Below are 26,840 nucleotides of genomic sequence, written 5' to 3' on the forward strand. Positions count from 1 at the left end.
GTGGCGTCGGTGGTTCAAGGTTCGTCGGTCTTGTTAATATATTTAACTCGTCTAATATAACTTGATTATAGTTTTTTTCTTTCTAGTACTTTCGAAGTTAAAATTAACTTCGTCAATAGTTCGACCACAACTAATTCTCCAATACAACCCTGTATATATAGAATTTATTAAGCATGCCGACTTCGAACAGACAACTGTTTTTTAATTAAATACTTGCACATGCTTACATAGAGTGGGTAAGATACATAGAAAGATTGATAGAAAAAAGGGAAAACGAGTTAGACACCTGTTTAATTTTTAAGTTATCCGTATTTGGATAATAAATGGCTTAATAGATATTTGAAAGCAACTGAAAGATTTCTTCGAGATTAGATTTGATTAATAGAGAGAAAACAAGGAGAATTATGGGTCACGTGAGCATTTTTTAATTTCGGATAATAATATATATATATATCTGACAATCTATTACTTTCAAGATTTCAATGGACACCTGAATATGAGAAATCCACAATTCAATAGTTTTTCTAATTAATAATAAGCTCATCTAACAGTCTTTTTGCACAGGGATAGATCAATTAATCGGTCTTTACTCGATTAAAGCTCTGATTTAGATCGATTTGCCATTTAAAAGTCTTAGTTCACTAGATTAATTTTTAATCGAATACAAATCGAGTTGATACTGGAATGCAGAGCAGGGTTGTTGTCTACTGTAAATTGGGCTGTATTTATTGATAAAATAGCAATAAATATATGTAACTTACTAACTTCTTGTGAACAGCAAAAACAAAAATTTGTAACAGCTGATCGTTCATCGAGAAAACAGTGAAAAACAGGTTTCTCAATTATAATCTTAATGTAATTAATTTGGCTATGTGATAAGACTATTAGCGCTAAAGATATCTAAATCCTAACCCGATTGACTATTATATTTAAATAACGCTACAACAAGGTCTAAAATATATTTTGAATTCCGCTTATATTGCGCATTTATTAAAGTCCACCCTAGCCTTTGTAAATTATGATTTAAAAGTGCTTAAATAGGTTCTCTATTTACTCAATTTAAATAAGCACTCAACAAGCCATCAATTGAAATTTCTATAAAGCCTGAAGCGGTTCTTTAAATATAATTTAAACGAATTTTTCTGTCAGCACCAAATAAAAAATCAATAATAACTGCCGTTAAACCATTACCGTTAAAAATGAGTACCACCCGCGGTGTGTGCGAAATTACACCCAAAATTTCATAAACTTTGCATAGAATACGGCACATATTTATTTAATCGACAGCACATCCACTTACACACATTTCAACGAGAGTTTTCACACGTCAAAAAGTTCGAGTACTCAATGGAAATTAGTATATTTCTACATAGAGGTACATATTTATTCAGCGCATATGTCAACTAATTTTAATGTGTGTTTTACACTCACCTCGCAGGCATTTGAGAATTTACGGCTTTTGCAGATATCGACGCCATCATTACCATAACCATTATCGTTAACTTTAATACCAACAACAAGCAGAAAAGTCAAAGTTGAAGCTGACAAACACAGTGACAGCATAATTATAGGTTCGATTTCGTACTGTTGACACCTGAACGATATTTCGCACATATACATAGTAGTGTAGTGTATAGTAGTGTACTCTCGCAGCTTCGATAAATATTTAAGGTTAGGAAGTATATATAAATTTAAGTTTTCCAATGAGCGAATGTACTTAAATTCGCATGTACACGCGGGTAGCTTGATAAGTGTGTCATTTTTCCATTCTCTCTCGTAATTAATTCAAATGCAATGCTGCAACTGTCAAAAATCAACTGTTAGATGAGATCTGTCAAATTTGTGAGCGAACTACGGTATTTATTCTAACATGTGTCATTATTTTGAAAATATGTACATATCTGTATATTTAGAAACTTTCAAAGAAATAGTTTACGACTGGCTTCTGAAAAGTCTTTTCGAGAATTTTGAAGAAAACGAAGGCAACGCGATATTACATTCAGCAATTTTCAAAATATTACATCAATTATAACACAAATGCGATCCAACAAATAATAAGCACTGAGAATTAGCTAGAGAATACAAAAGCTGGGACGAAAAAGAGCCGAATCAACTTGAATTTTATGCTACAAAGTCCTGTTTTATCGCCATCTAATGCCATCTGTAGTAGTTATTCGAAATTACTACTTTATTAAAAATTTAGATCCAAACTGCTCAAGAGCACGATTCTAAGGATGTATTAACTCCCAAATCTCGCATGTTTTGAATGCATGCATATGTCCAATTCAGAAAACAGAATACTGATAACCAATAAGAAACATCTAATATAAGGAAAGTTCCGGTAATGATCCAACAAATTTTTGGATGTAAGAGCTTGTTGCACCATTTGTCGAAATAGTATATATGACCGAGGTAAGGAATAGCTCTGGGGTTATAATATCTAAATTTAAGACATTTAAAAGCATCAGACAAGAACTCTCTCAAAGGAGAACTCACACACTTGTACTATGTATATGAACCCCCTTTGAAAGGAAACAGAGCGTCCACTACTGAAAGAATTATGGGATCGTCAAACAACGATAAGGCTATAATATAAATGAGATAAGGACCTTTAGACCTCGTAAAGTCTACCAGTTGTCGGAAAAAATACTTGAGCAAAATACTATGGCCCTTATGTAAACAATATTTGGTAGTCATAAAGATTTGAATATGAGCATGCTTTCTCTATTGATCTGAAAGCCTACTATTTTAATTTCGAAGTACAAACTTTTGTTCGAAGAACCTGCATATATTTGTTCCTACAACTTCTAACCTAAAAAGCAGCTCTAGCTTCATAAGCTACACCTATTTCGAATATGTATATATGAATATGTATGCCTTTAATCAGCAATTAAAATCCATTTCGTTCGACTTCGAACCTTTGCTAACATTTAGCATACTATTCTACAATTTTACCGTTACATCACTTCAACAGCCATATTGCTGTATCTGGAGTTGTTGAATTACGAACGGGATGCAAAAATTTCGCAAAGCGTTTTCATCATTATCTGCTAGCGCCATTTTCACCTCAACACATTTGCAACTACAACGAAATGAATGGAAAATGAAAATGCTGAATATAGCAAGTGAAGTGAGAGTAGTTATATCTCATACACACATTCTCGCTTAAACAGGCCAGCCCTCAAATTTGGCATTACTTACGCGCACACACACACGCGCGCAACAAAAATTTAGGCAACACATACTGTTATACATTCCCTACACAGTTACTTGTGTGCGTGTGCGCGCTGCAAAGTTCGGTCGGAACTCTTAATGCCGTTAGCAATACCGATTGCTAACAATAATTGCCTCCTGTCAAGCGCGCTCGTACATACATCTGTATACATATATGTACATACAGAGACGCCCTCATTTGCTGGCACTTCAGCCACGTGTAGGACAACTGGCTTACGCGCTTGCTGCTGCTTAGCTCTGCGGCATTTTGCTGCGCCGGTTCTAGTGTTTTTCGGTGTTAAACTGCAACCCACCATTGTTGCTGTTGTGTTGTTATTGTTGTCGACGCACCTTCTAATATTGATGCTGTTCGATAACAGCGCCGCTGTTGCTGTTGTTATTTCCCTTTTTGTTTTTTTTTTTCAGGCGCTATCGTTCCGTGGTCTCTAGTATTATTACCAGCTGTATACGCTCACGTAGGAAGCGGATATGCTGCTTTAATGGTTTCAAAAGGAAGTCACGCGCATTTCGGTTATGATCGGCGTCGCCGAGTGGAACAGCCAACGCGTATGCGTAGCGTGTGTGTACACGGGTGAATGGTGTATGGCTGTTTCTTGTTGTTGCCTTCTGACTGGATTAAGTGAGGTCACAGCGTAGTGACTAGGTGGCTTCGATGTGAACGGTGTATACGTTAAAATTAGTTAGATTAGGAATCTATACTTTGATTTTCTATGACTTGAAATGGAATATAGTCTGTGAGCATTATTCCTATGAGATCTTGATCTTGATACTAAGCAGAGAAAACGGTCAGCAAAATACTGAAATACCTAATTTTTAATCTTAAATGACAATGAAATCCCTATGTGAGCTCTAGGACGAAGCCGCTTTGTAACAATCAAAACATACAGGTGGCAACCCTGCATTGAAGTATCTGAGACCGCAATCTTTTAAAAGTTTTGTTCGATCATGATGTTTTATATAGTTTCTCAATTTGACTGAGTACTAAAGTAGAAAAAGGTGGCAACACTCCAAAAATATTTTTCAATTATAAGACTTCATCAAACATCTTAAGTTCCATTACAATACATTTACTGAGAACAAATTTTGTACATTGAAATCTATAATAGGTGGCAACACTCTCCAATAATTTATATTTGTTTTTTTTCATTTTATTAAATTTTAAAATTCGGTGACAATTATACAATAAATATTTTCAGTTCAATTTTTTCTTATTAAATTTAAATTTATAAATAGGTGGCAACACCCTCCAAAATTTATTCAAATTTAAAGCTTTTTCAAACCATTTAGATGTTTCTTCCATCAAACATGCCAAACACCAAAAAATCATAATTAATTTTTATATTGCAATATTTTATTTACTTCATTGATTTAACTGAATAAATTACTTTAAAGAGATGGCAGCACTATTTTTAATAATACAACTTTCAAAATATTCTCTGTTTGATACCCTTTTTTAAAATAATTTTCTTCTGACCAATGTTAACAAATTTAAATTAATAAATATATGGCAACCGTCTCCAAAATATATTTTCAGTTCAATACTTTCTTAACAAACTTAATTATTTTACTTCTAACATTATTCTTTTAAACTCATCGAGTGTTAAAGCTAAAATATTTTAACAGGTAGCTACACTTCTTGAAAGAATTGGAAACCATTTAACTCTTCTTTGAAAATTTTATAGACGGGAGCTGTAATGCAATGTAAAAATTAGTAAAATGGTTGCTACAGAGAATATAAAACAAAAAAAAAAATCTTAAATGGTCTTTAGTATCAACCGTTACCATATTAAGCAAAATCGCAGTATTAAATCTTTTGAAATAAATTTAATAAAATTTCATAAAAATCATAAATTTTCTCAGAAAATTGCACTTTCCATTGACAACCTATAAAATATTAGCAAAATTGTCACGTGTTAATCGAAATTAATTTTCGCACATCCGCCAGTGCGTATACGCAACCTCATATTAAATACAATATTATGCTAACACACACTGGAGCTGGAGCACAAGGGAAACTGTCATAAAAGCGCCAAACGTGCGCACATAGAGACGAAAATCAAACAAACACACACACAAAAACATATATTTGTAGGCTAAGAGCACTGGCAGTTGTGCACCTGAGCTCTCCTTCCTGTCAAGCAATTTTTTTCTTTCAAAAATACGGCTACAGTTTATAAGCCAGATTGCAAGCCGCAATGACTGCGCGATTTTTTTCGAATAACGTTAAGGGTAAGGTTTCGATTTTCCAAGTGTGCTAGTGTGAAAAAAATATTATTTCTTTTCTGCTGCCAAAACACACAAACGCATATATATTTGCAATTTTCTCTTCATCAGCTATAAAGCGTTTACTGTTGCTTTGTAGTTGTGTGTGCATGTATGTGCGTAATAAGCGCACATTTTACTGTCAAGGGAATAGAAATTGAAAATGTTGAAGAGGCAAATTAAAAATCATAAATTAATGCAGTTTTGATTTTAAATGAGCATAACTTCGAAAAATAATGGCTTTACGCATATATGTAGTTGAATAACGTTTCTTTTGAGTATTTGATGTTAAATAAAATGGTTAAAAGGTTGTCACTTATTTAATCATTAATTTAATTTTCTTATTATTTTCAATATGGCTATGAGAGATATGAACCTTAAGAGAGAATTTCATTTGGAAAATATTCTTTAAGGATGTTGCCACCTATTGAAAATTTCTAGTATAAAATCAAAGATAATAAGATAACGAGTTACTAAAATATGTATACTCACAAAATACCGTTAATATACACTTTATGAGAACAATCCTCTCATACTATAATGACAGTCCCAAAGATCAAATACAGACAACCCTCAATATAAATATTAATTTAATGTAAAATATTCCAGAAGTGCAATCGACTGTTCAATTCATAAGTTTTTTCTTCTAAAGTTAGACAGGTTAGCCTCCTAATCTTTGTACAGGATAAGGTAGAAGATCTCGCTTGAACAGCTGCGGACGCAGGTGATACCAAAATTTTTCCAGCAATACAAGAGAAAGAACCTCAAATTCATTTTATATCTTTCACATATTTCTTAAATCGGCTAATGGCGGTTGTAACAAATTTTTAGATGACTATTGAATCGTGACCAGTTAGATTACGGCGATATGATCTTTGCTGAGAAAAAGCTGTTCGAAGGGTCTCTTACGCGGCACTCCGGACCAAAACGATCACACAACTCCAGAAGTGCTGCTTGTTGTTCAAGTTTTAGCGAGTTCAAGTGCGGGCTTTATAGCTAGCGCACGAATGTAAGTGGACCACGGACAGCCGACTCGCTCCCAAACTGATGCCAAAGTGGCTACGGTACCCTCTCTTGCAAGCTTATCGGATTCACACAGTTTGCACCGATTCCGCTGTGAACATCACCCAAACAAGTCGGATAGCGAAATAGCTTGAAGCAATTGATAAGGAAGTCAGTCACTCTCTCACTAATCTTGAACGTACTCTCATCAAGCTGATGTTCAATAATGCAGCTCTGCTCTCTGAGTAAATCCACATACATTTTTCTGAATATAGCCACACGTCGGAGTAGTAAATGAAGTTCTACTTTGATGGCAGACTCCTCTATGTTTTCGGTGATTAAAGAGAAAAATATCAGACATATTGTAGAAATGTGGACAATTATCGAGATTAGTGATTTTTTAAAGATCTTCTAAATAATTCCTAATGAATGATAGTCTTTTCTCGAAATTAAACAATTTCTCATCCCATAAAAAATATTTTTCATGGGTACAGAAGGGATCCTGAATTATTTGTATAAGATCTTCCCCAAGTCTCGTTCGCTTTTTTGATGCCAAGTTAAAACTTACTTTGGATTTCAATTGTTGCTTTAACTCAAATTGGCAGGAAGTCCCGGTACATTTTGTACGGTAATTGTTTGTTGGCACACTTTTTTCCTTGATTTTTCACTTCTCCAACTTACTCTAAAGTAATTACCCTGAAAGGGAGCTTGTTAAATGAGAAAACATCTTTCTTTTTCCATTGTGCCTGAGCAATTAAGTAAAATTCCGCACAATAAGCAAGCTGTTAGCCCATGTAAGCGAGATTACTCATTCTCCCAGCAACTGCAGCTGCATTGTATCATGTTCCGTTAGTTTACTTTATTGTTTAAATTTATTGTACTTTTCGTGCGTTCGCTTCGTATTACAGCCGACGTATTCCAAGGTATTTGTTTGGTTTATATTTTTGGCCAACGCTACCATCTTCTCCTTTCTCTCTTGGCAATATTTTTGAGACGAAAAAACTTTTATGTTTGAATCACTTTTTAAACTATCTGTTACCGTTATTCGTCTGTTACGCTTATGTTGCTCTTTTGTGTTGCATGCCACAACCGCAATGGTGAAGTATTTAAATTTTTGTTGCCAAAGAACTTGGCTGTCTACACAACTTCTCGTGGTAAGTAGAGACAATGTTGCAACAACAACAGCAGAGGAAATGCCAAAGAACTTGGCTTATGTTTGGCTTCGGAAAGTAATAATTCTGGTGAGTTTTTCTGTGTATTTTTTCACAGATTTATTTGTTCAAATAACAGTTACCAATAAGTTTTGTAATTTCAGATTTTTTACTTGCGCGAAAGTGGATCTGATATTACTCCTTTTTCGGATTGAATTTAAGTCGCTATAAATAGAGAAAATCGAAATAGCCGAATAAGTAGTTCGATATTTCACTTTTCACATCGATCACATTGGATCCTTGAAGCCAACATCAGAGCAATAGCAATACCACTCTTCAAAGTTTGAAACAAAAAAATACATAAACACAGCATTTGACGGAACAACCGGAATATTCTTCGTAGCAGATCCCACAATCCTGTTGGACAACTAGAGGTGATCTAGTGGTTGATGCCCAGTGTATACTGAGTTTGTGGAGGGAACACTTCTCCAACCTGCTGAATGGCAGTGAAAGTGCAAAACCAGGAGACGGAGATGACCATGAAGAAATTCGAATAGCAATTACCCGCTTAAAGAAAAACAAGCCGGCGGGGGCCGATGGATTGCCGTCCGAGCTATTCAAATACGCCGGTGAAGAAGAAAGGGTGCATGCATCAGCTTCTTTGCGGAATATGGTCGGAAGAAAGCATGACCGAAAGGAGCTGCCTCTTTGCCGCGATGTCTCGAATTGGTATCCCCACAAAACTAAAACAGCTGTGTAAGCTGACGTTGGGAGAGACCTCTCCGAGCCGTTCGATACCGAACGAGGTTCCAAAAAGAGTGACTCACTATGGTGTGACTTCTTTAACCTGATGCTGGAAAAAATAATACGAGCTGCAGAGCTGAATAGACGAGGTACAATCTTCTATAAGAATTTACAGCTGCTGGCGTACGCCGATGATATTGATATCATTGGAAGCAACAACCGCGCGGTTTGTTCTGCTTTTTCCCGCATGGATAAGGAGGCGAAGCGAAAGGGTCTGGAGGTGAATAAGGATAAGACGAAATATCTCGCCTCATTCAACAAACAGACAGCGCAGCGACGTCACAGTTGTCTGTCAAAACTTTGAAGTCGTAGATAATTTCGTCTACCTGGGAACCAGCATTAACAGCAATAACAATGTCAGCCTGGAAATCCAACGCAGAATCACTCTTGCCAACAGGTGCTACTATGGACTAAGTAGGCAATTGAAAATTAAAGTCCTCTCTCGACGAACAAAAACCCAACTCCACAAATCTCTCATCATTCCCGTCCTACTTTACGGTGCAGAAGCGTGGACGATGTCAACATCCGATGAGACGACACTAAGAGTTTTCGAGAGAAAGGTTTTGCGGAAGATTTATGGTCCCTTAAACTTTGGCAACGGCGTATACCGCAGAAGATGGAATGATGAGCTGTATGTGTTATTCGATGACATAGGCATAGACCAGCGAATAAAAAGACAGCGGATACGCTGATCATGTTGTTCGAATGGACGAAACTGCTCCAGCTCTGAAAGTTCCGGTGGAAGGACCAGGTGGAGAAGAACCTGTCTTCACTTCGTATTACCAATTGGCGCCAAACTGCCAAAAGGAGATATGCGTAGCGCGCTATTGTGGACTCGACTGTAACCGCGTGAGCGGTGTCTACGCCAGTCAAGATGAAGAAAAAAATGTATAGTCCCTTGAACATTGGCAACGGCGAATACCGCAGACAATGGAACGATGTGCTGTACGAGTTATACGACGACATAGACATACATAGTTCAGCGAATAAAAAGACGTCGGCTACGATAGCTCGGTCATGGTGTTCGAATGGACGAAAACACTCCAGCTATGGAAGTGTTCGATGAAGTACCCGCCGGTGGAAGCCGTGGAAGGATAATGCCTCCACTCCTTTGGAAAGACCAGGTGAAGAGCGTACTTACATTTGGGATTTAGAGATTTTCTAAAAGGTCTTGTATATTTTCATCAATTCCAAAGTTGTTGCGGGTCTGTGCCTAGGAACTAAAATTGAACATATTTTGGATTACATTAACAAAACTACCCTTGGAAGCTCTGTCATTGATTGTAATTGTCTCAGTTAGATGAAGACCATCGACTAAGCAGTCATTTAAGGGGATGTTTTGTTCTTTACTGAAAACACCGAGATATACTATACACTATCGAAGAATATGAAGAATGTATATAAGATATAGTTGATTCGTAATCTTCAATTCTTTTAAATAAAATGACAGTAGTAGTTAATAATTCTGTGAAGGACTGTATAAATACTCCCTAATCCGAATATGTACCCTGAACAATAGCACAAACAAATCTGAAAAAATATCTCTTAATGGTTTAATCAAAAAATTAACAAACTTACATACTCGAATGTACGTATTGTGTTGGTACATGCATTTAAACGGATATGACGTTCGCTTCATTTAAAATGCAATCACAGTACAACATCTTGCAACCGTGAACAATGCATGCCAGCGAACTGCTGACGCTTCTGGCGCTAGACGTCTGGAACAGGTGGCAAGTCGGCGTGTTATAAACATTGTTGCGGTAATTATTGTTGTTGGCATTGTCGGTTGTAAGCACTCTATAGAGACGTTTGTTTGCAAATTATTTTGTTGTCGTTGCTGTTGCTGTTTACTATTATTTTCACATAGTTGTTATTGCTGCTGTTGTTGTTGTTGGTGGTGGTTTCGTTTATAGCTTTGTACCTCTGAACTTCGCGCACACTGTTTTATTATTGTTTTTGTTATTTACATTTTAATGTTATTTTGTATGTAGCGAAACGGCAACGAAGCACGACGACGATAATGGTGTATTGTTATTGGTATAGTTGTTATAGTTTGTTGTTGTTGTTGTTATGCTAGCATTACTATTTACCCATTCAAAAATTGCAACTTTGTTTCGCATTGTATTATTCATAATGATTATCCATTGAAATGGAAATGGGAATAAGCATGGAAATGGATATCCAAGTGGAGCGGTATGTGTACTCAAATATGTGTGTGTTTGTGTTCGTGCATGTTGCAGTGGCAAGAATTTAATTTCATTTTCAAAGCGGAAGCAATGCAATGCAAAGAGTGGCTGAGTGTGTGCAACCGGAGCAGAGATTGAAGAGGAGCAAGCAGCTATGAAGACTAAAGAGAAAATGACAAAACACACACATAAGAAACAACAATGTAATTGTATTTTGAGTATGGCTGTGAGTGTGTGTCTGATTTTTTAAACTTGACGCAGATACAATCGATGTTGAAGTTGAATTTGTATGTGCATTTCTCTGAAAGAGATTTGAGGAAATCAGTGAATTGAAACACAGTTTACATGGCGCACTCTGCCGTTTACTTCGTTGCTACACTTTCGAGCGCCAATCTTGATGTGGAAGCGTTTCTTAAGGTTAACTTGTGACGAGGTGTCTCGACTTTGTTCGACTTTTTCCTCCAAAAATATGCTGAATATTTATGAAGCGCTCCTTTGGCCTAGTAGTACAACCAGGGATGGTGAAATAATTGGCAGAGGGTGTACCAATGAACTGGATATGAGTATTTAATATTGACACAAACGTGCAGTAGACAGGCAAGTAGTAATTTCCGCATCGGTTATCGTCAATGAACCACAGCATTCCTTCAGTTAGTGAGATCTCAAACGTTCTTTCAAAGTATTTTAGTCAAAAGACAGATATACAAGGGTATTTCAAATGGAAGCAGTTCGATAAGTGATTGATCACACAACCCTCGTCAATCCCAAGAGAAATTTTCTATCGCATTTCGAAGCGGGAATTTCATCAGACCGCAAAAAATTTATGAGAAGAATTGTTTGAGCGAACTCAACGACATCTTTGGATTAGCCACGCCAGGGACGGTTACCACAGAGGACGTGAGAAAGGTCCTACAATCTGGTATAGGTATGCAGCCAATTGCGGATACATGAGATAGTGGTAACATTAGGTATCTCAAACGAACTCGATATATATTATATATCATCGATGAAATATTGGGATTGAGAAAAATGTCGGCGCAATTTTTAGTTATTTTGTGACCGTAGACGAAATATAGGCCCACTGGTCCAGTCAAGAGACCAAGGAACACTCGGAAAAACAGTCTTCACCATTATTAGAGAAGAAGATTATGGACTGATATAAAGACGGAAAGGTTGTAAACATCGTTGTCAATAATAACAGCATGTGATCAACATCGACTACCTCGAAAAGAGCAAAATGGTCCCGCGGCTCTACTTCAATACTAAATTGCAGAATATTTGGCGAAGAAAAAGTTCTTCCACCTCGACAACGCACCGGCTAAGAGCTCCGCCGTTGCCAATTTTTTAACCTAACTAGCGAAATTAGTCTACAAACAGTTGACCCATCTACCATATTCTTCAGATTTGAAGACCCTGTGACTTTTTTTTGTATTCCCCATTGTCACTCACTGGACAGAAACTTGAGCTCAAAAGGCTTAAAAAGTCTTCAATTGCAGAAATCCACTCTTTGAGCAGACGCTATGACTCGTTAAAGCCTATGGTACTTATATGTACACACGTTTGTATTGCCATTCGGCTGCAAATGTTCAACTGCATTTGCGTTTTTACCGTAATGTGCGTGAAAAATAGAAAAAAGCGAGTAGCATTAAATTTCCGTTAAGAGGAAATTTAAAAACTGCTGCGACATTTTGCGAAAGCTTTGCACAAAGCCAGACGCTTGCTGGAAGTGAAATATTACGCAGACTCTTACTTAAATCTAGTTAGAAGGAGCAGTGCGAATGGCAGTTGACGATAAAAGAGTAAATGGAGTTAAGCTAGTGAATAATTTTCCAGTAATGCTAGTGATATATCGATATACAGTTATTGGTATTTTATCGATTTATTTGAGTTTTGATGGTATATCGATAGATTAATTTTAGATAATAATTCTTCAATCAAAATTTTAACAAGAATTTAATAAAAGTGCTAGACCTTTACCCATTAGAATACATTTTACACCAACATACAAGTTACAATTCTTGAACTCAAATGTATAAACCCAAAACTATCAAAGTTAGCATAGAAATATCAATAGGTCGATAATTAATGATAATATATTGTTGATTGCGGCAATGGTTTCTATATCCAACGGCCAGATAATACAGTATATTTCGCCATTCTTTGAAATTCACGTAACAGTCCCATGTCTTTAATTGAAACAAAAGTATTTGGGGTTTATATCTTCAAATAAACCTTACACTTGTGGGTCATATTTCATGAAGTCGTCTTTTCGAAATCTTTTATAAAAAACCACCACTATTTTCGATGAATGAAGTACTGTCTAGTGAATAAATAGCTGAGTTTTAGAAGTGGAGTCATGGTAGAATTTCGGCCAATGGGTACCAGACTTTTTCTAGATCTCTCTGTGTACAAACAAACTATATATTATATATAAAATTCACAAAAACAGTTATTTTTTAATAAATAAATAATGTATTTTTGTATAATTATCGAAGATGTATATTTTACACTACTTTAGCGTTTGGTTCAGCTTCCCAGCCAATGGTAATCGTAGAATCTTAATTAACTCCCATTTTAACCATCATATCCAAAACGAAGCGTCTTCTGCAGGTTTTCAAAGTACGCGTTGATTAATTAAGAGCTTTCTTTAGAAAATAGTTTGAAATCTATTTAATTGTTTTTATTAAATATTTTTAACCACCACTTTTATTCCACTACCCCCCAACGTTTCTCATGAAGTAATTTCCATATACCTTTAATTATTATGCCGAGACTACAAATGAACTATTGTCTCACTGTAATGAATACAAAGTAATTGAATGTCATTATTAAATCGACGTAGCGTGTCTTCCGCCACCTTGCCCCTATGTTTTTGCTTTCAGCCAACTACACGGCATTGTTGCTGCTTTTGTTGATATTGTATTGGGCAATTATGTGTTTACACATGCTTCTTCCTGTTCAATTCACACTCACACTTATTTATTTATATTCATATATGAGTACTATTATATATATATAGACATATATGCATATGCATAATAAACAATTGTACCATATGTGAAAGAGAGTTTAATTACCGTTTATTGTCATTTAATTGTTGCTTTTAATATTACTGTTGGTAATTTTCCATTTTACTGCATATTTTCGAAGTGATACAACAACAAATTGCCGTTCGGAGGTTAATGAAGTAGTTTCATTGATAGGGTAAAGGTGTAGCGTGAGATAACGCAGGTAGTTTGGCGCCACTCGCAGAGCTCTGCTCTCTTTGACACTCGTGTGTTAGCTGATCCATCTATTTTCGTGATTTCATTAGACTTACAATTTAATTAAAACATTTTGAGCGAAGTTAGCGTGGGGTGCAACAGTATACCACTGTATCCAGTCACTTTGGAATTCAGCGATTTATTCAGCTAACATTTTCTTTAGCTGAATAACTGCTGAAAGCCAAAAGTTCAGAAAATTCTGAAACGAAGCGCTAGTACTGAACGCTGAATAATCCCCGTATTTACCCTACTACATATAATATTAATAACCATGCGACCGCGACTTGATTGAAGCGTTCTTTACTATCTCTTTTTACATAACTCTCACTAAGGACTTAGCGAAGACCAAGAATCTCACTATTTGGAACTGGTATCTAGAAAGCTGCAGCAACGTTCGTCTTATTTTGTTTACAGAACTTCGGACTTGTTCGGCCCCAGAAGTCATAGCCTTTTCATACAGCCAAATTAATTGATCAATTAAAATTTTGATTGAGCAACCAGTTTTTGCCCTTTCCACTGCTGGCTACTCGATAACCGATCAGCTGTTATACATTTTTATACTCTTGCAACAAAGTTGCTAAGAGAGTATTATAGTTTTGTTTACATAACGGTTGTTTGTAACACTCAAAACTAAACGAGTTAGATATAGGGTTATATATACCAAAGTGATCAGAGTGAAGAGTGGAGTTCAAATCCGGATATCTGTCTGTCCGTCCATCCGTCCGTCTGTGCAAGCTGTAACTTGAGTAAAAATTAAGATATCATGATGAAATTTGGCACACTTATTTCTTGGCACCATAGGAAGGTTGCTTTCGAAAATGAGCAAAATCGGACCACCGCCACGCCCACAAAATGGCGAAAACCGAAAACACATAAAGTGCCATAACTAAGCCATAAACAAAGCTATGGAAATAAAATTTGGTACAAAGGATCGCACTACGAAGCTGCATATTTGGATGTAATTTTTTTGGAGAAGTGGGCGTGGCCCCGCCCCCGACATAGTTTTTTGTACATATCTCGTACACTGCTTAAGCTATATCATCCAAACACTCCAAAAATGAAAGAAATCGGATTATAACCATGCCCACCTCCCATACAAAGGATATGTTGAAAACTACTGAAAATGCTTTAATTCAGTAAAGGAAAACATCAGAAACCTTAAATTACATTAATCTGGTATATGGTATGAGCTCCACCCAAATTGATATAAAAAATTTTAAGTGGGTGTGGCTCCGCCCACTTATGGGTCAAAAACCATATCTCCGAAACTACTTGACCAATATCAATGAAACTTGGTTTGTAATAGTTTCCTTACATCACAATGATATGTTGTGAAAATAGTCCAAATCGGTTCACAACCTCGCCTACTTCCTATATACCAGAACTTTGAACAGATCTGAATAGTTTATTTCACAATATGTGAAGTAAGCACTAGTGAAGATATCGGAACAGAACTTTGCATAAATACTACAATTATAGTGTGGCAACCCCTTTCTAAAAATCGACGAAATCGGACCATAGGTTTTCAAGGCCCCATATATCGAACATGAGGACCTCGGTGCTTCTTACCTAATATTAGGGTTTCCAACTTTCAATGGACGAGTGTGTGGGTCAAATTGTGTATTATATAATATTAATAAAATTAAATAAATAAATTGCGAGAATATAAAATGTTCAGTCACAACCGTATTTAGCCCTACCTTACTTGTTGTTTTTGTACATTTTTATTTTGTATGGTAAATCGATCTAAATCAGCGCTTTAATCGAGGAGAGGCCGGTTAATTGATCAATTAGCTCCTGTGTGAAAAGGCTATTACCAAGATCAATTCAAGTTCGTGACAATCGCATCAAAAGACTGATGACAATTTCTAAGTGATTTTATTAAGTTTTTATTTAATGTTCACGAAGCTATACAATTTATGTGCAACGAAATATATTAAAGAGGTGGATCAAATCTTCGCATAAATATGAGATATACTCTTACAACAATTTAAAAATTTATTTATTTTATTTTATTTGAAACGCATATTATTTGCTCTTTTCTCCTGAACCATTGCTCTTTGTTCCCTCTCGCTCCTTCTTATCTTTCGGGTGTTGTTATAGAAACGCAAGGTAAAGTAGTACACAAGTTCGATAAGACTCAGAACGCTGGCACCTAAAAATAAACCCAAAATACCACCAATAGTGACCACAACATCTAAGCGCGTACGTAGCGCTTGACGACGATAACGCTCAGTGGGTCGATCAACAAGACTGATGTCAACACTACGCCGATCAACACCTTTGCGATTACTGATCATATTAAAAAAAGACAAGAGTGCATATTCAAAAACCCGAACAATTCAAAAACCCACACACCTCGGACTATACTCGGAAACCGCACGTAAATCGTATTCGGTGCATGACGGCAAACAATCGCACGTCTCATTATTCTCCGGCCATGGCAGCAACATCTTGATATCGGGCGATACCTTCGTTTCCTTTTCTAAACACAAAATCCCGTTGTAATCACAATCGGGCATATCCGCACGCGCTGTCGGCATTAAATTGAATATCGTACAATTGCAGTAACGCATCTGCAATGCGCCAATACAATCGACCATACAGCTGCTGAAACTGTAGACACGAAATGAGGACTTCGGCATGATTTCGTCAGGGAAGCGACAACCCCGATGTTGTGGCGTTACTTCACGCACATCCAAATCGTTGACCATACCTTGCATGGATATTTGGAAGTCAGTATGCTTGCCTGGTGTTGCCACCTTAGTTGTAATGCCAGCTAGATTGGCGTACGGTATGTCTTCCCTGTTGATAACGAAAACCTGTGTGATAAACGCATATTTAAGAGACCCCAATCTTTGATAACTAGCATACCTCGACCGCAACCTCAGTGACCAGGCGCATTGTGGCATGATTGTCGTCCACCTCACTCGGAAACCAATGTTTGCTGTCGCTGTTTTGACAAAGTGATTGATCGTAAGGACAAAGGGATTCTTTCATCAAAAGGTATCTGATAAAAATTTGCTCTTCATCTTCACTTATATAATTATTTAGCCTAGAGACTCTATACAATTAAAAAACTTATGTAATATTAAAAATCCTAAGTGCAAATAACTCCTGTTGTCAAGTCTTGATAATGCATTATAGAAACTATCTAATAATAGCTAGAGTTGAAGAGACGAAAGCCGTAATCAACTGCAGATACGTTTCATAGCTCAGTACCAGTATAAATATAAAAGTTAAACTTCATTATCCGTTCTAGTTCAAGCACACAAATTTATAGGGTCGTTAGAACTACTATACTAAAAAATCTCGATTTTTTCTCATTATAAAGAGAAGTCTTGACCCATTAAGAGTAAATATTATTTTTAACTTACGGATGATTATTTTGAAACGAATTCAATAGAAAACAGTAGCCATAAGGTGTAAGTAACGGCACAAAGTAGTGACAGCAGTTGAAGGCCTCGTGCCCGAGTGAGCACTCGACTAAGACGTTGGTGCAGTTCTGATGAAGCTGGAATCCATTTAATTGACAAATATTTAAATTTCACAATTATTTAGATGCATTCCAGAATATAGAAATTGAGATGATAACTACCTTCTCCGTTAGTTCTCTATAGTGGGTGTGTGGGCACTCAGCTTCAGTACCCTCCTTATCGAAACAATGTGCTCTTGCATTCCCAGTGTTATACTCATGTGGAAATATTAGTTTTAAAACAAAAATTTCGACATCATAATCATATTCTTCAGGATAACTGAATAGAGAGAACATGATCAAAGGGATATGTAATTGTTTGGTTACATAAAAAGCTTGCAGCGAAGTTAGAGCAAAGCGAAAAGCCAAATACAAAACCAATAAATTAAATTAAACGCATCCTTTCAACAACAAAAGTCACATTTACTTTCTAGGAAAGTTGGATGTCTCTGTACTCTTTACTATTATACATATATCCCACTTATATCAGTTTGTTGATACTCAAAAAGTGCCTTGAGTATTCAGTATTCTTCTGCTGAGAACCATTATATTTTTATATTGAGATTATATGTGCACCCTTTATCGCTTTATATTTGGCGTGTTAGTCTACAAAAGCCTCTCTTTAAAACACTTTTTGGAGTCTATATAGAGTCCATATAAAAGCAAAGGAAGTATTGATACTAAAGTTTTGATGATGTCTTGCTTTGGATCCGCAGGTTTGGATGGAGTTCTATAAAAAAAAAAATATGTTCAGAAAAAATCATATGAAAACTCTAATATGGAGGGCTCGTAGAGGTACTTTTTTCAATAGTTTTTTTGACAGATCAGGCATAAGCAGTGTCAAGCTGTCATGTTATTTTTTTTCAATATTGTTTTATTGGAATTTCTTCATGGAAAGACTTACACCTAAACAACGTTTACAAATTCACATTCTGTAACCCATCGGATAACATTCGATCGTCGATTCGCAGCAACTCTGACGTATTTAACGACTTGATGCATTTTACGTCAATTCACAAATTTCAATTGAAAGCTCACAAAACAAAACTGAAGCCGTTCGAGCTTCACAAGCGACATGGCTTCGCTCTATGGGCTCTTGATAAGTTCCAAGAAGGTCCGACGTTTTCGAGCCAAATTCTGTACAGCGATGAGGTCCATTTCTGGTTCAGAGTGTAAGTAAACAAGCAAAATTGCGGCATTTAGAACGAAAAGTAACCTGAAGAGATTCACAAGCTGCCATTTCATCCAAAAAAACAACGGGTTGGTGTGGTTTATGGGCTGGTGGAATTATCGATCCATATTTCTTCAAAAATGATGCCGGTGAGAACATAACCATCAATGTTGACCGTTATCGCGCCATGATAATCGTCTATTTGATACCTTAAAATTGAAGCTCCTTATCTCGACGACATTTGGTTTAACACACTGTCACGCGTGACATTCGTCAATTACCAGTTGAAATGCCCGAAAGAGTCATAGACTCAACAGATGGGCTATGGACCATCTGAGACATAGCCGCGGCCAACATTTGAGAGAGATAATCTTTAGAAACTAAATGCCAAAGAATTTCCCAATAAATTTAAATTTACTGTGTTTTTTTTCGTTAAAAAAGTAGGGAACTTGGAAATGGATCACCTTATGTATTTTGGCTGGTGCTTGGACCTTATTTTTGGATTGCTGTGGAATATATCTGAACAATTAACAAAGTCGATCAAATTGTTTTCAGTAAATCACAGTGGTTCCTGTTAGATAATGCTCTTCGTGGGTGTTTTAAGGTCTTAGCAATCAATAAATCAAGTTCAATAAATCTAATTGGATAAATATGGAGGTCATTGAAGACATGACTATTTATGTTAGACAATAATTTGAGGTTTTGGTAAAGAACTAGATATGATAACTGAAATACAGAATTATTAAAAGTAAGAATTTCTTCATTTAATACCACAACCAGTAATTTGATATTCACAATAATTACACACAACAAAAGAAACTTTGATGGAGTTGTAAATCTTTTGTTGATAAATCAGTATTCGCTCTCTAAATGGCAAATGAAAGAAGAGAAAATCGGTAATATTTGTGGTTAATTAAGCAAAATTTGTGTAATATAAGCTGTTAATTGCATAATTTTCTGCTTCCATTTATGTATAAATATCATATTTGCAAACAATCAGAGCCGGTTTTGTTGTGATTTCGAATTGCCACAGGCAGTTTGTTAAAATTATATTTTGTATCTTCTTTCATACTATTTCATGCTAATTAAACGCAATTATTTATGCAAATATGAGATAATGCGAATTGTGTTTGTATTTATAAGGAGTAAGAGTACGTACTTGCTACACGTAGATCCATGGAGAGCGAAAGAGAAAGGCAATAAATGAACAGCTAGATTTACATAGGTTTTATAATAGTTTACGTTGATAATAATAATAACAATAATATCATTTATTATAATAAAACAATTTCAAGTACGTCAAAGAGTTTCAAGTTTAAGCTCTTGAAGGAGTACCGTAATTGAGCTAATTTTCACACAGAGAAACAGTTTAACTGAACTAAAGGTTGATGATATTGATAGATTTCTTTCTCTAGTCTTAAGTAAAGGTTTTTCAGCACCCATTTTGTACAATTTGGAAAAACTCTATAGGTTAAGTTAAGTCTAGAATAAAAACTATAAATTTGTTACGGAAAGTATCGTCTTCGACAAACGGAGAGACCCATACGTAAAATCTTCAATAAGTTTTGCTGTGAGAAAGTCAGCTCTTGGGTTCTTGAAATGAGAAATTTTCATTTTTTGTTTAAGAAAACTGACGCGTTCTAGAACATAAAGCGAGGACTGCCAGGTTTTTGAAAATTATTACAAAGCCAAAATCAGATATCAAACGCAGAATCACTCTTGCCAACAGGTGCTATTTTGGACTAAGTAGACAATTGAATAGTAAAGTCCTCTCTCGATGAACCAAAACCAAACTCTACAAGTCGCTTATTATTGAGACGACTGCTGCAGTTTTCGAGAGAAAGGTTTTGCGCAAGATTTATAGTTCCTTAAACATTGGCAACGTCGAATACCGCTGACGATGGAACAAGTCATAATAGGACGACATTGACATAGTCCAGAGAATAAAAAGACTGCGCCTTCGCCAGCTAGGTCATGTTGCCCGAATGGACGAAAGCGGATAAAAGACCATGTGGAGAGCGACTTGGTTTCAATTGAGACTTCCAATTTGCGATGAAAACAGAAGAATTGCGCGCTATTATCGATTCGGACATGGATTACGGCCTTCAATTACAATAACTTATATATACCTATCTTAAAAATAGGAAGAGGTGAACCCCTTTTGTGGAAGATGAGACTAAAAACTTAAACTTGTGGACAGTAAAAGTGTGAGATACTTATAAGAAAATATTTCTTTGATACTTCTAGACTTTAATTGTATGGTTATCTGTGAGAAACGAAGCAAAACTCACTCACCTCTCAATATATTGCTCCACCGCCGGGGTGGTGCCATCCTTTTCCAACGTCTCACACACAGCCACACTCGGAAAGTAGATTTTGTCATATGGCGTTAGGCTCTCGAAGACAATGCTCACAGCGGAAAGCTCAAAGTCACGTTCGAATGTTGAAATGAGCCTGTACGAGCCATAAGCGGAGAGTATGAAGCAGACGAGCCAGAAAAGGCGTTCGCTAATATGCAATCTGCAAAGGAAAGCAAAGTGATGATGAGAACAAAGCGAATTAGTATAAGTAAATTAGGAATGAATATACCGTTATATAACATATGCACATTTCCTAGAGAGGAAACGAGCAGGATATGGATTATGCTAATGCTAAAAGAAAGCAATGAGTTGTGAGCGCGGCGGCGGCAAATTAATTGCGCAGTGCAAGACAAAAGCAGATGTGGCGGAAAAACGTGAGTTGCAGCAGTGCCTAAGGTGTTGCGTAACAATGCGATATGAATTATGCATGTCCTTGGCAGCTGTACTATATGCATGTGCGGAAATACTTGGATGAGTTTCACAGGATGCCATGTAGCCTACTTACTTGTTATTGGCAATGTAGCTAATGCCGGCCAAGGAGCAATTAGCACAGTAGTCGCGCAAACAGGCCAGCAGTGGCCAGAACATAATTGCTCTACGATACTCTTAGCTGGCCACAAAAGCGCGGTGAGCAGATTCAAGCTGGATGGTTGATAGGCTGAGTCGGAGGTGCAAGCTTGTCGGGATTGTGTTGTAAGCTTGTCGGTAGACTGTATCGATGAAATGCAAGTCGAGCGATCGTTCGGTTGGTTGATAATTCTGTTGCTTCGTTAGCTGCTGGCTGACTAAGAGTGTTGAATGCTGAATGGAGCCAAGTATGGTGCTCGAGTGCCACTGTAGCTATCAACCGGCAAATACTGGAATGCAGTAATAAAGTTGCCTACGGCTATGCTATGTATGTGTGAGTGTGTGTGTGCGAAAATTCTCCGTTATGCATATATGCATGTTAAATTGTATAATTGTCTCCTTCGCTTGTTCATGTTGGCATGTTCGCGTGTGTGTGTTTGAGTGTGTGTATTGTCGACCACAAGTGGAGAGCGTTTAATTGCTGTTTCCTTTTGCGTTCGCCACAAACAAAGCGGACAAGGATAACGTGAAATAGCGCAGCTCTCGCTGCGGCAACCACAAGCCACCAACAACAACAACTGCAGTAATGGCACTTCAGGCAGCGGAGTTTTCAACAGTGTCGCAAAATGATGGAAAAGTGAAATAAGTAGGACAATACATATTGTAATGAGTATTATTGTGAATATGAATGATATGAGTATGAGTATTACTGTATATAATCTAATGAGTCAAAAATTTTGCACTAATATTACATTAAAAATTGTTAAGAAATTAGATGAGCGTGAATGCATGTAAATGTGAGTATAGAAGTATAAGTATATGACCAGATACGAGTATGAGTATTTAAGTAAACTTAATATGATTTTGTAGAAATACTTATATGGAACAAATCAAAGAGTATTGATCTGAATACGATTACGAGTACGAGTATGAGTACGACTACATGAGTTTGGTTGAATACTCTACATTGGATAAGTATTTTAAAAAAGTTAATTAATTATAACCATAATTACCAGTACAAATTTGAATATACATATGTGTGTAAGAATACTTATTGAAAAACCTTATTAGTAAAGTGATTTAAAAATAATTCAATGGGCACGAGTATGAGTATCTACGTTACTATAATATAAAATCTTTAATATATATAAAATTTAATACTAGACAATATATACACAAACATAATTGTAATGAGTATTATTCTGAGCATAGTATAAATTGTGTGAGTATTATTATATTCATAGGTATTCGAATATTTATTCGAATGAGTAAAATAATATTAATTTAATAATAGCAATGTTATTAAATACTCATAAGTATGAGTATGATTACGTGTATGAGTATGAGTATGAGTAGGAATATGAGTACGATTACAAATTTGAGTATGATTACGAATGTGAGTACGATTACAAATATGAGTACGAAAAGGAATAAGAGAAAAAAAGTACGAATATAATCACGTGTATGGTGACGAGCATGAGTAAATGAGTATGGTTGAATACTCTACATATGACATGTAACATATTTAGAAAAAGTGAATGAATTAGAACCATGGAAGGACCCACCTGAAAGCTATTGATATGAAAAATTTAATGCATTTTTCAACACCTCATACACACTATGCCGCCACGCAAAACAACCTTGTACAACAAACCAGGCAACACAGCAGCAATGCATTCACGTGAGAATTGCAATTAATGTTGAAATATTTTGTATGTCAATGCTGCATATAACAGGAAGCGCGTCAGTTGTTGCCACTGCCGTTGCAGTTGCAGTTGCGAGTTACAGTTAGCGATGGTGGCGCCCCAAACTCAAAAGTGTTGCTGCTTCCGCACATTGTTTTTGCGGTATTTATGTTTATGCAGCAGTGGCAGATTGTCTCTCATATTTTACAATGCCACAATAACTGCTTGTATAAATTTAATAAATAAGTTCCGAGTATACGTATATATATCCTACCATATATATATATATATATAAGAATTTATATAAGTAAAATATGATAAATTTATATAACAGCAACAAAAAACAATTGCAACCACACGCAAGATAAGTTAAGTGAAAAAACGTACCGTGGCGTATACGTAACACAGCAACAAGCGCGTTTTGAGTGCTGCCAAAGTGTGAGTTAATGAATGAGTAGTAAAATGTATGAGTGAGCTAGTTAAGCGGAAGTGTGTTGCTAACATACATATTCACACACACCAATATATAGATATGTATATACACTTAGCGTTGCACAACAACATGATAAGGTACTTAACGCTAGCTGCAATTATGCAATTAGACTCTGTTGTTTATTTTATACCAAAAACACTTAAAAGCAATTATTCCAGCCAGCACGAAGACACCGAGCGAGAGCGAGAGAGGGAGACACGCACACCCACACTCATGCGTGTTAAGTAATTTGCATACAGAGGACAAGTTATTGCCATTGTAGGCTTTAAGGGTGCTTGGTTATGTGGGCGAACAGCTGCTACGCTCCATTAACGGTTAACACATAAACAAAAGAACACACATGCCGTTATAAGCGCACACATGTATGTATGTATGTATGTGTAGCAGTATTATGCAAATAACTTCAACACTCTCGCTTGGCAGTCGCATAAAATGAGGAATTAATATGGATTTGTAAATTATTAATGAGCGTCGAAGTGTGTAATTCCGGCAGCGCGCATATAAATATAAACATTAGGGTGGTGATTTTTTCATTAAAGTGCTCAAAGTGTTCAAAGGACTTCTTAGCTGTGAGGTTATTCCTACATAGGGGTCTCTTCGCTATTAAAAATTTTGCGCCCTACAAGCAAATCTGTCACCTACAAAATTATTGTCAACCATATTCAATATGAATTTCACTCATAAGTTAAAAATCAATTAATTAATGAAAACTAATCCTCAAATCGTTCATTTTCTGTTTCAAGTCTTTATTCCACCCTATTGCACTATACAAATGACAAACATTCTCATGACATTTTTTTCTCACCACATACATAGTATGTGTAAGTAAATACGAATGCTATTTTTGCTTTCGTCTCTTGTCAAACGCAAGTTGACAGGCGTCACCTAACTGTATGGCATAACTGATAAGCCAACTTCCGCTGCGCTTGGCAAGTTATTAGCTGCCAAAAAACAAGCTGGCAGTAAGCAGAAACTGACTCGTCGACTGACGTGACAGCAAAGCAGCCTGATGAATCTTTAATACGGCGCCTTTAAAGTGTGGCTCAAGCGAAAAGTTATGCTTAACGGCAAGAGATTTTGGTTACAAAAAATACCCAGAATCATCCATTAAGCTGCAATCGATACAATGCTTCGTTTATATTTTTTAGAACTAAGTATTTTATTAAGCCAAATTACAGTTGAACGATATGGTATTTAAAAAACCTCCGAAAGAATATTTATTAGTAGCTTTATATTATCTTATATGGGACACATCTGCTCCATTTTTATACTCTCGCAACAAAAGTTGCTAAAGAGAGTATTATAGTTTTGTTCACATAACGGTTGTTTGTAACACCCAAAACAAAACGAGTTTGATATAGGGTTATATATATCAAAATGATCAGGGTGACGAGAAAAGTTCAAATCCGAATGTCTGTCTGTCCGTCCGTCCGTCCGTCTGTGCAAGCTATGTGTTAAGATATCTTGATGAAACTTGGCACACTTATTTCTTGGCAAAATCGGACCACTGCCACGCCCACAAAATGGCGAAAACCGAAAACACATAAAGTGCCATAACTAAGCCATAAATAAAACTATGGAAATAAAATTTGGTATGAAGGATCGCACTATGAAGGGGCATATTTGGATGTAATGTTTTTGGGGAAGTGGGCGTGGCCCGCTCCCAAATAGGATTTTTGTATATATCTCGCAAACCAATGGAGCTATATAAACCAAACTTTCTGCAGTCTATTTTTTTAGCCATTTCCTTATACAGTCCAAAAATGACAGAAATCGGATAATAACCACGCCCCCTCCCATACAAAGGTTAGGTTGAAAATTACTTAAAATGGGCTAACTCACTAACCAAAACGCAGATGGAAGCTACACTCAGATTTTTTTACAAAATGGAAAATGGGCGTTGCATCGCCCACTTATGGGTCAAAAACCATATCTCAGGAACCTCTCGACCGATTTCAATGAAACTTGGTTTATAATAGTTTCCTTACATCCCAATGATATGTTGTGAAAATAGGCCAAATCGCTTCAAAACCGCGCCTACTTTCTATATACCAGAACTTTGAAGACGATGTGAATCGGTTACTTTACAATATATAAAGTAAGCACTAGTGAAGATATCGGTGCAGAACTTTGCATAAATACTATGTTAATAGTGTGGCTGCCCCTTTCTAAAAATCGCCGAAATCGGACCATAGGTTTTTAAGGCCCCATATATCGAACACGAGGACCTCGGTGCTTCTAACCTAATATTATGGTTTCCAACTTTCAATGGACTTTATACAATATATATGACGAATATGTGGGTCAAATTGTGTATTATTAATATAAATTGCGAGAGTATAAAATGTTCGGTAGCCCTTCCTTACTTGTTGAGGTTAAGTTCGATATTTATTATGAACGATATAACAATTTTCTCAGTATTAACAAGTAAGAAAGGGCACTATATCCAAGACTCTACGCTCACTTAATTTTGCTAATATGTATGTAATTGGCGTTGAACCGTTTAGCCGGTTATAGCCGAATCGATTAGAGCGCGCCACTCCTCTCTTTCCTTCGCAGCTCGGCGCGAGTTGGATATTCCAAGTGTGACCAGGTCGCTCTCAGCCTGGTCCCTCCAACGGAGTGGAGGCCTTCACCTTCCTCGGCTTCCTCCGGTGGGTACTGCATCGATCACTTTCAGAGCTGGAGTGTTTTCGACCATTCGGACAACATGATCTAGCCAGCGTAGCCGCTCTCTTTTTATTCGCTGAACTATGTCAATGTCGTCGTATAACTCGTACAGCTCATCGTTCCATCGTCTGCGGTATTCGCCGTTGTTAATGTTCTGAGGACCATACATCTTGCGCAAAATTTTCCTCTCGAAAACTCCTAGTGTCGTCTCATCTGATGTTGATATCGTCCAAGCTTCTGCACCGTAAATTAGGACGAGAATGTTGAGAGACTTGTAGAGTTTGGTTTTTGTTCGTCGAGAGAGGACTTTACTTTTCAATTGCCTACTTAGTCCAAAGTAGCACCTGTTAGCAAGAGTGATTCTGCGTTGGATTTCAAGGCTGACATTGTTGGTGTTGTTAATGCTGGTTCCCAGATAAACGATATTATCTACAACTTCGAAGTTATGACTGTCAACAGTGACGTGGAAGCCAAGACGCGAATGCGCCGACTGTTTGCTTGATGACAGGAGATA

At 36.6% G+C, this 26,840-nt stretch overlaps 1 protein-coding gene across 1 annotated transcript; it reads right to left on the minus strand.

Annotated features, from left to right (window-relative positions):
• Positions 1-15,917: 15,917 nt before the first annotated feature.
• On the minus strand, positions 15,918-22,239 carry LOC105217192 (pickpocket protein 19). Its single transcript, XM_054225574.1, has 7 exons — positions 21,417-22,239; positions 20,847-21,071; positions 17,504-17,660; positions 17,283-17,419; positions 17,151-17,163; positions 16,256-16,898; positions 15,918-16,186 (listed from the first exon to the last, which is right to left on the minus strand). Exons 1-7 carry the CDS (start codon positions 21,497-21,499, stop codon positions 15,918-15,920), a joined length of 1,527 nt encoding a protein of 508 aa, XP_054081549.1. The 5' UTR covers positions 21,500-22,239.
• Between the last annotated feature and the right edge of the window lie 4,601 nt (positions 22,240-26,840).

Source organism: Zeugodacus cucurbitae, chromosome 2 (assembly GCF_028554725.1).
Source record: "Zeugodacus cucurbitae isolate PBARC_wt_2022May chromosome 2, idZeuCucr1.2, whole genome shotgun sequence".
Lineage (NCBI taxonomy): Eukaryota > Metazoa > Arthropoda > Insecta > Diptera > Tephritidae > Zeugodacus > Zeugodacus cucurbitae.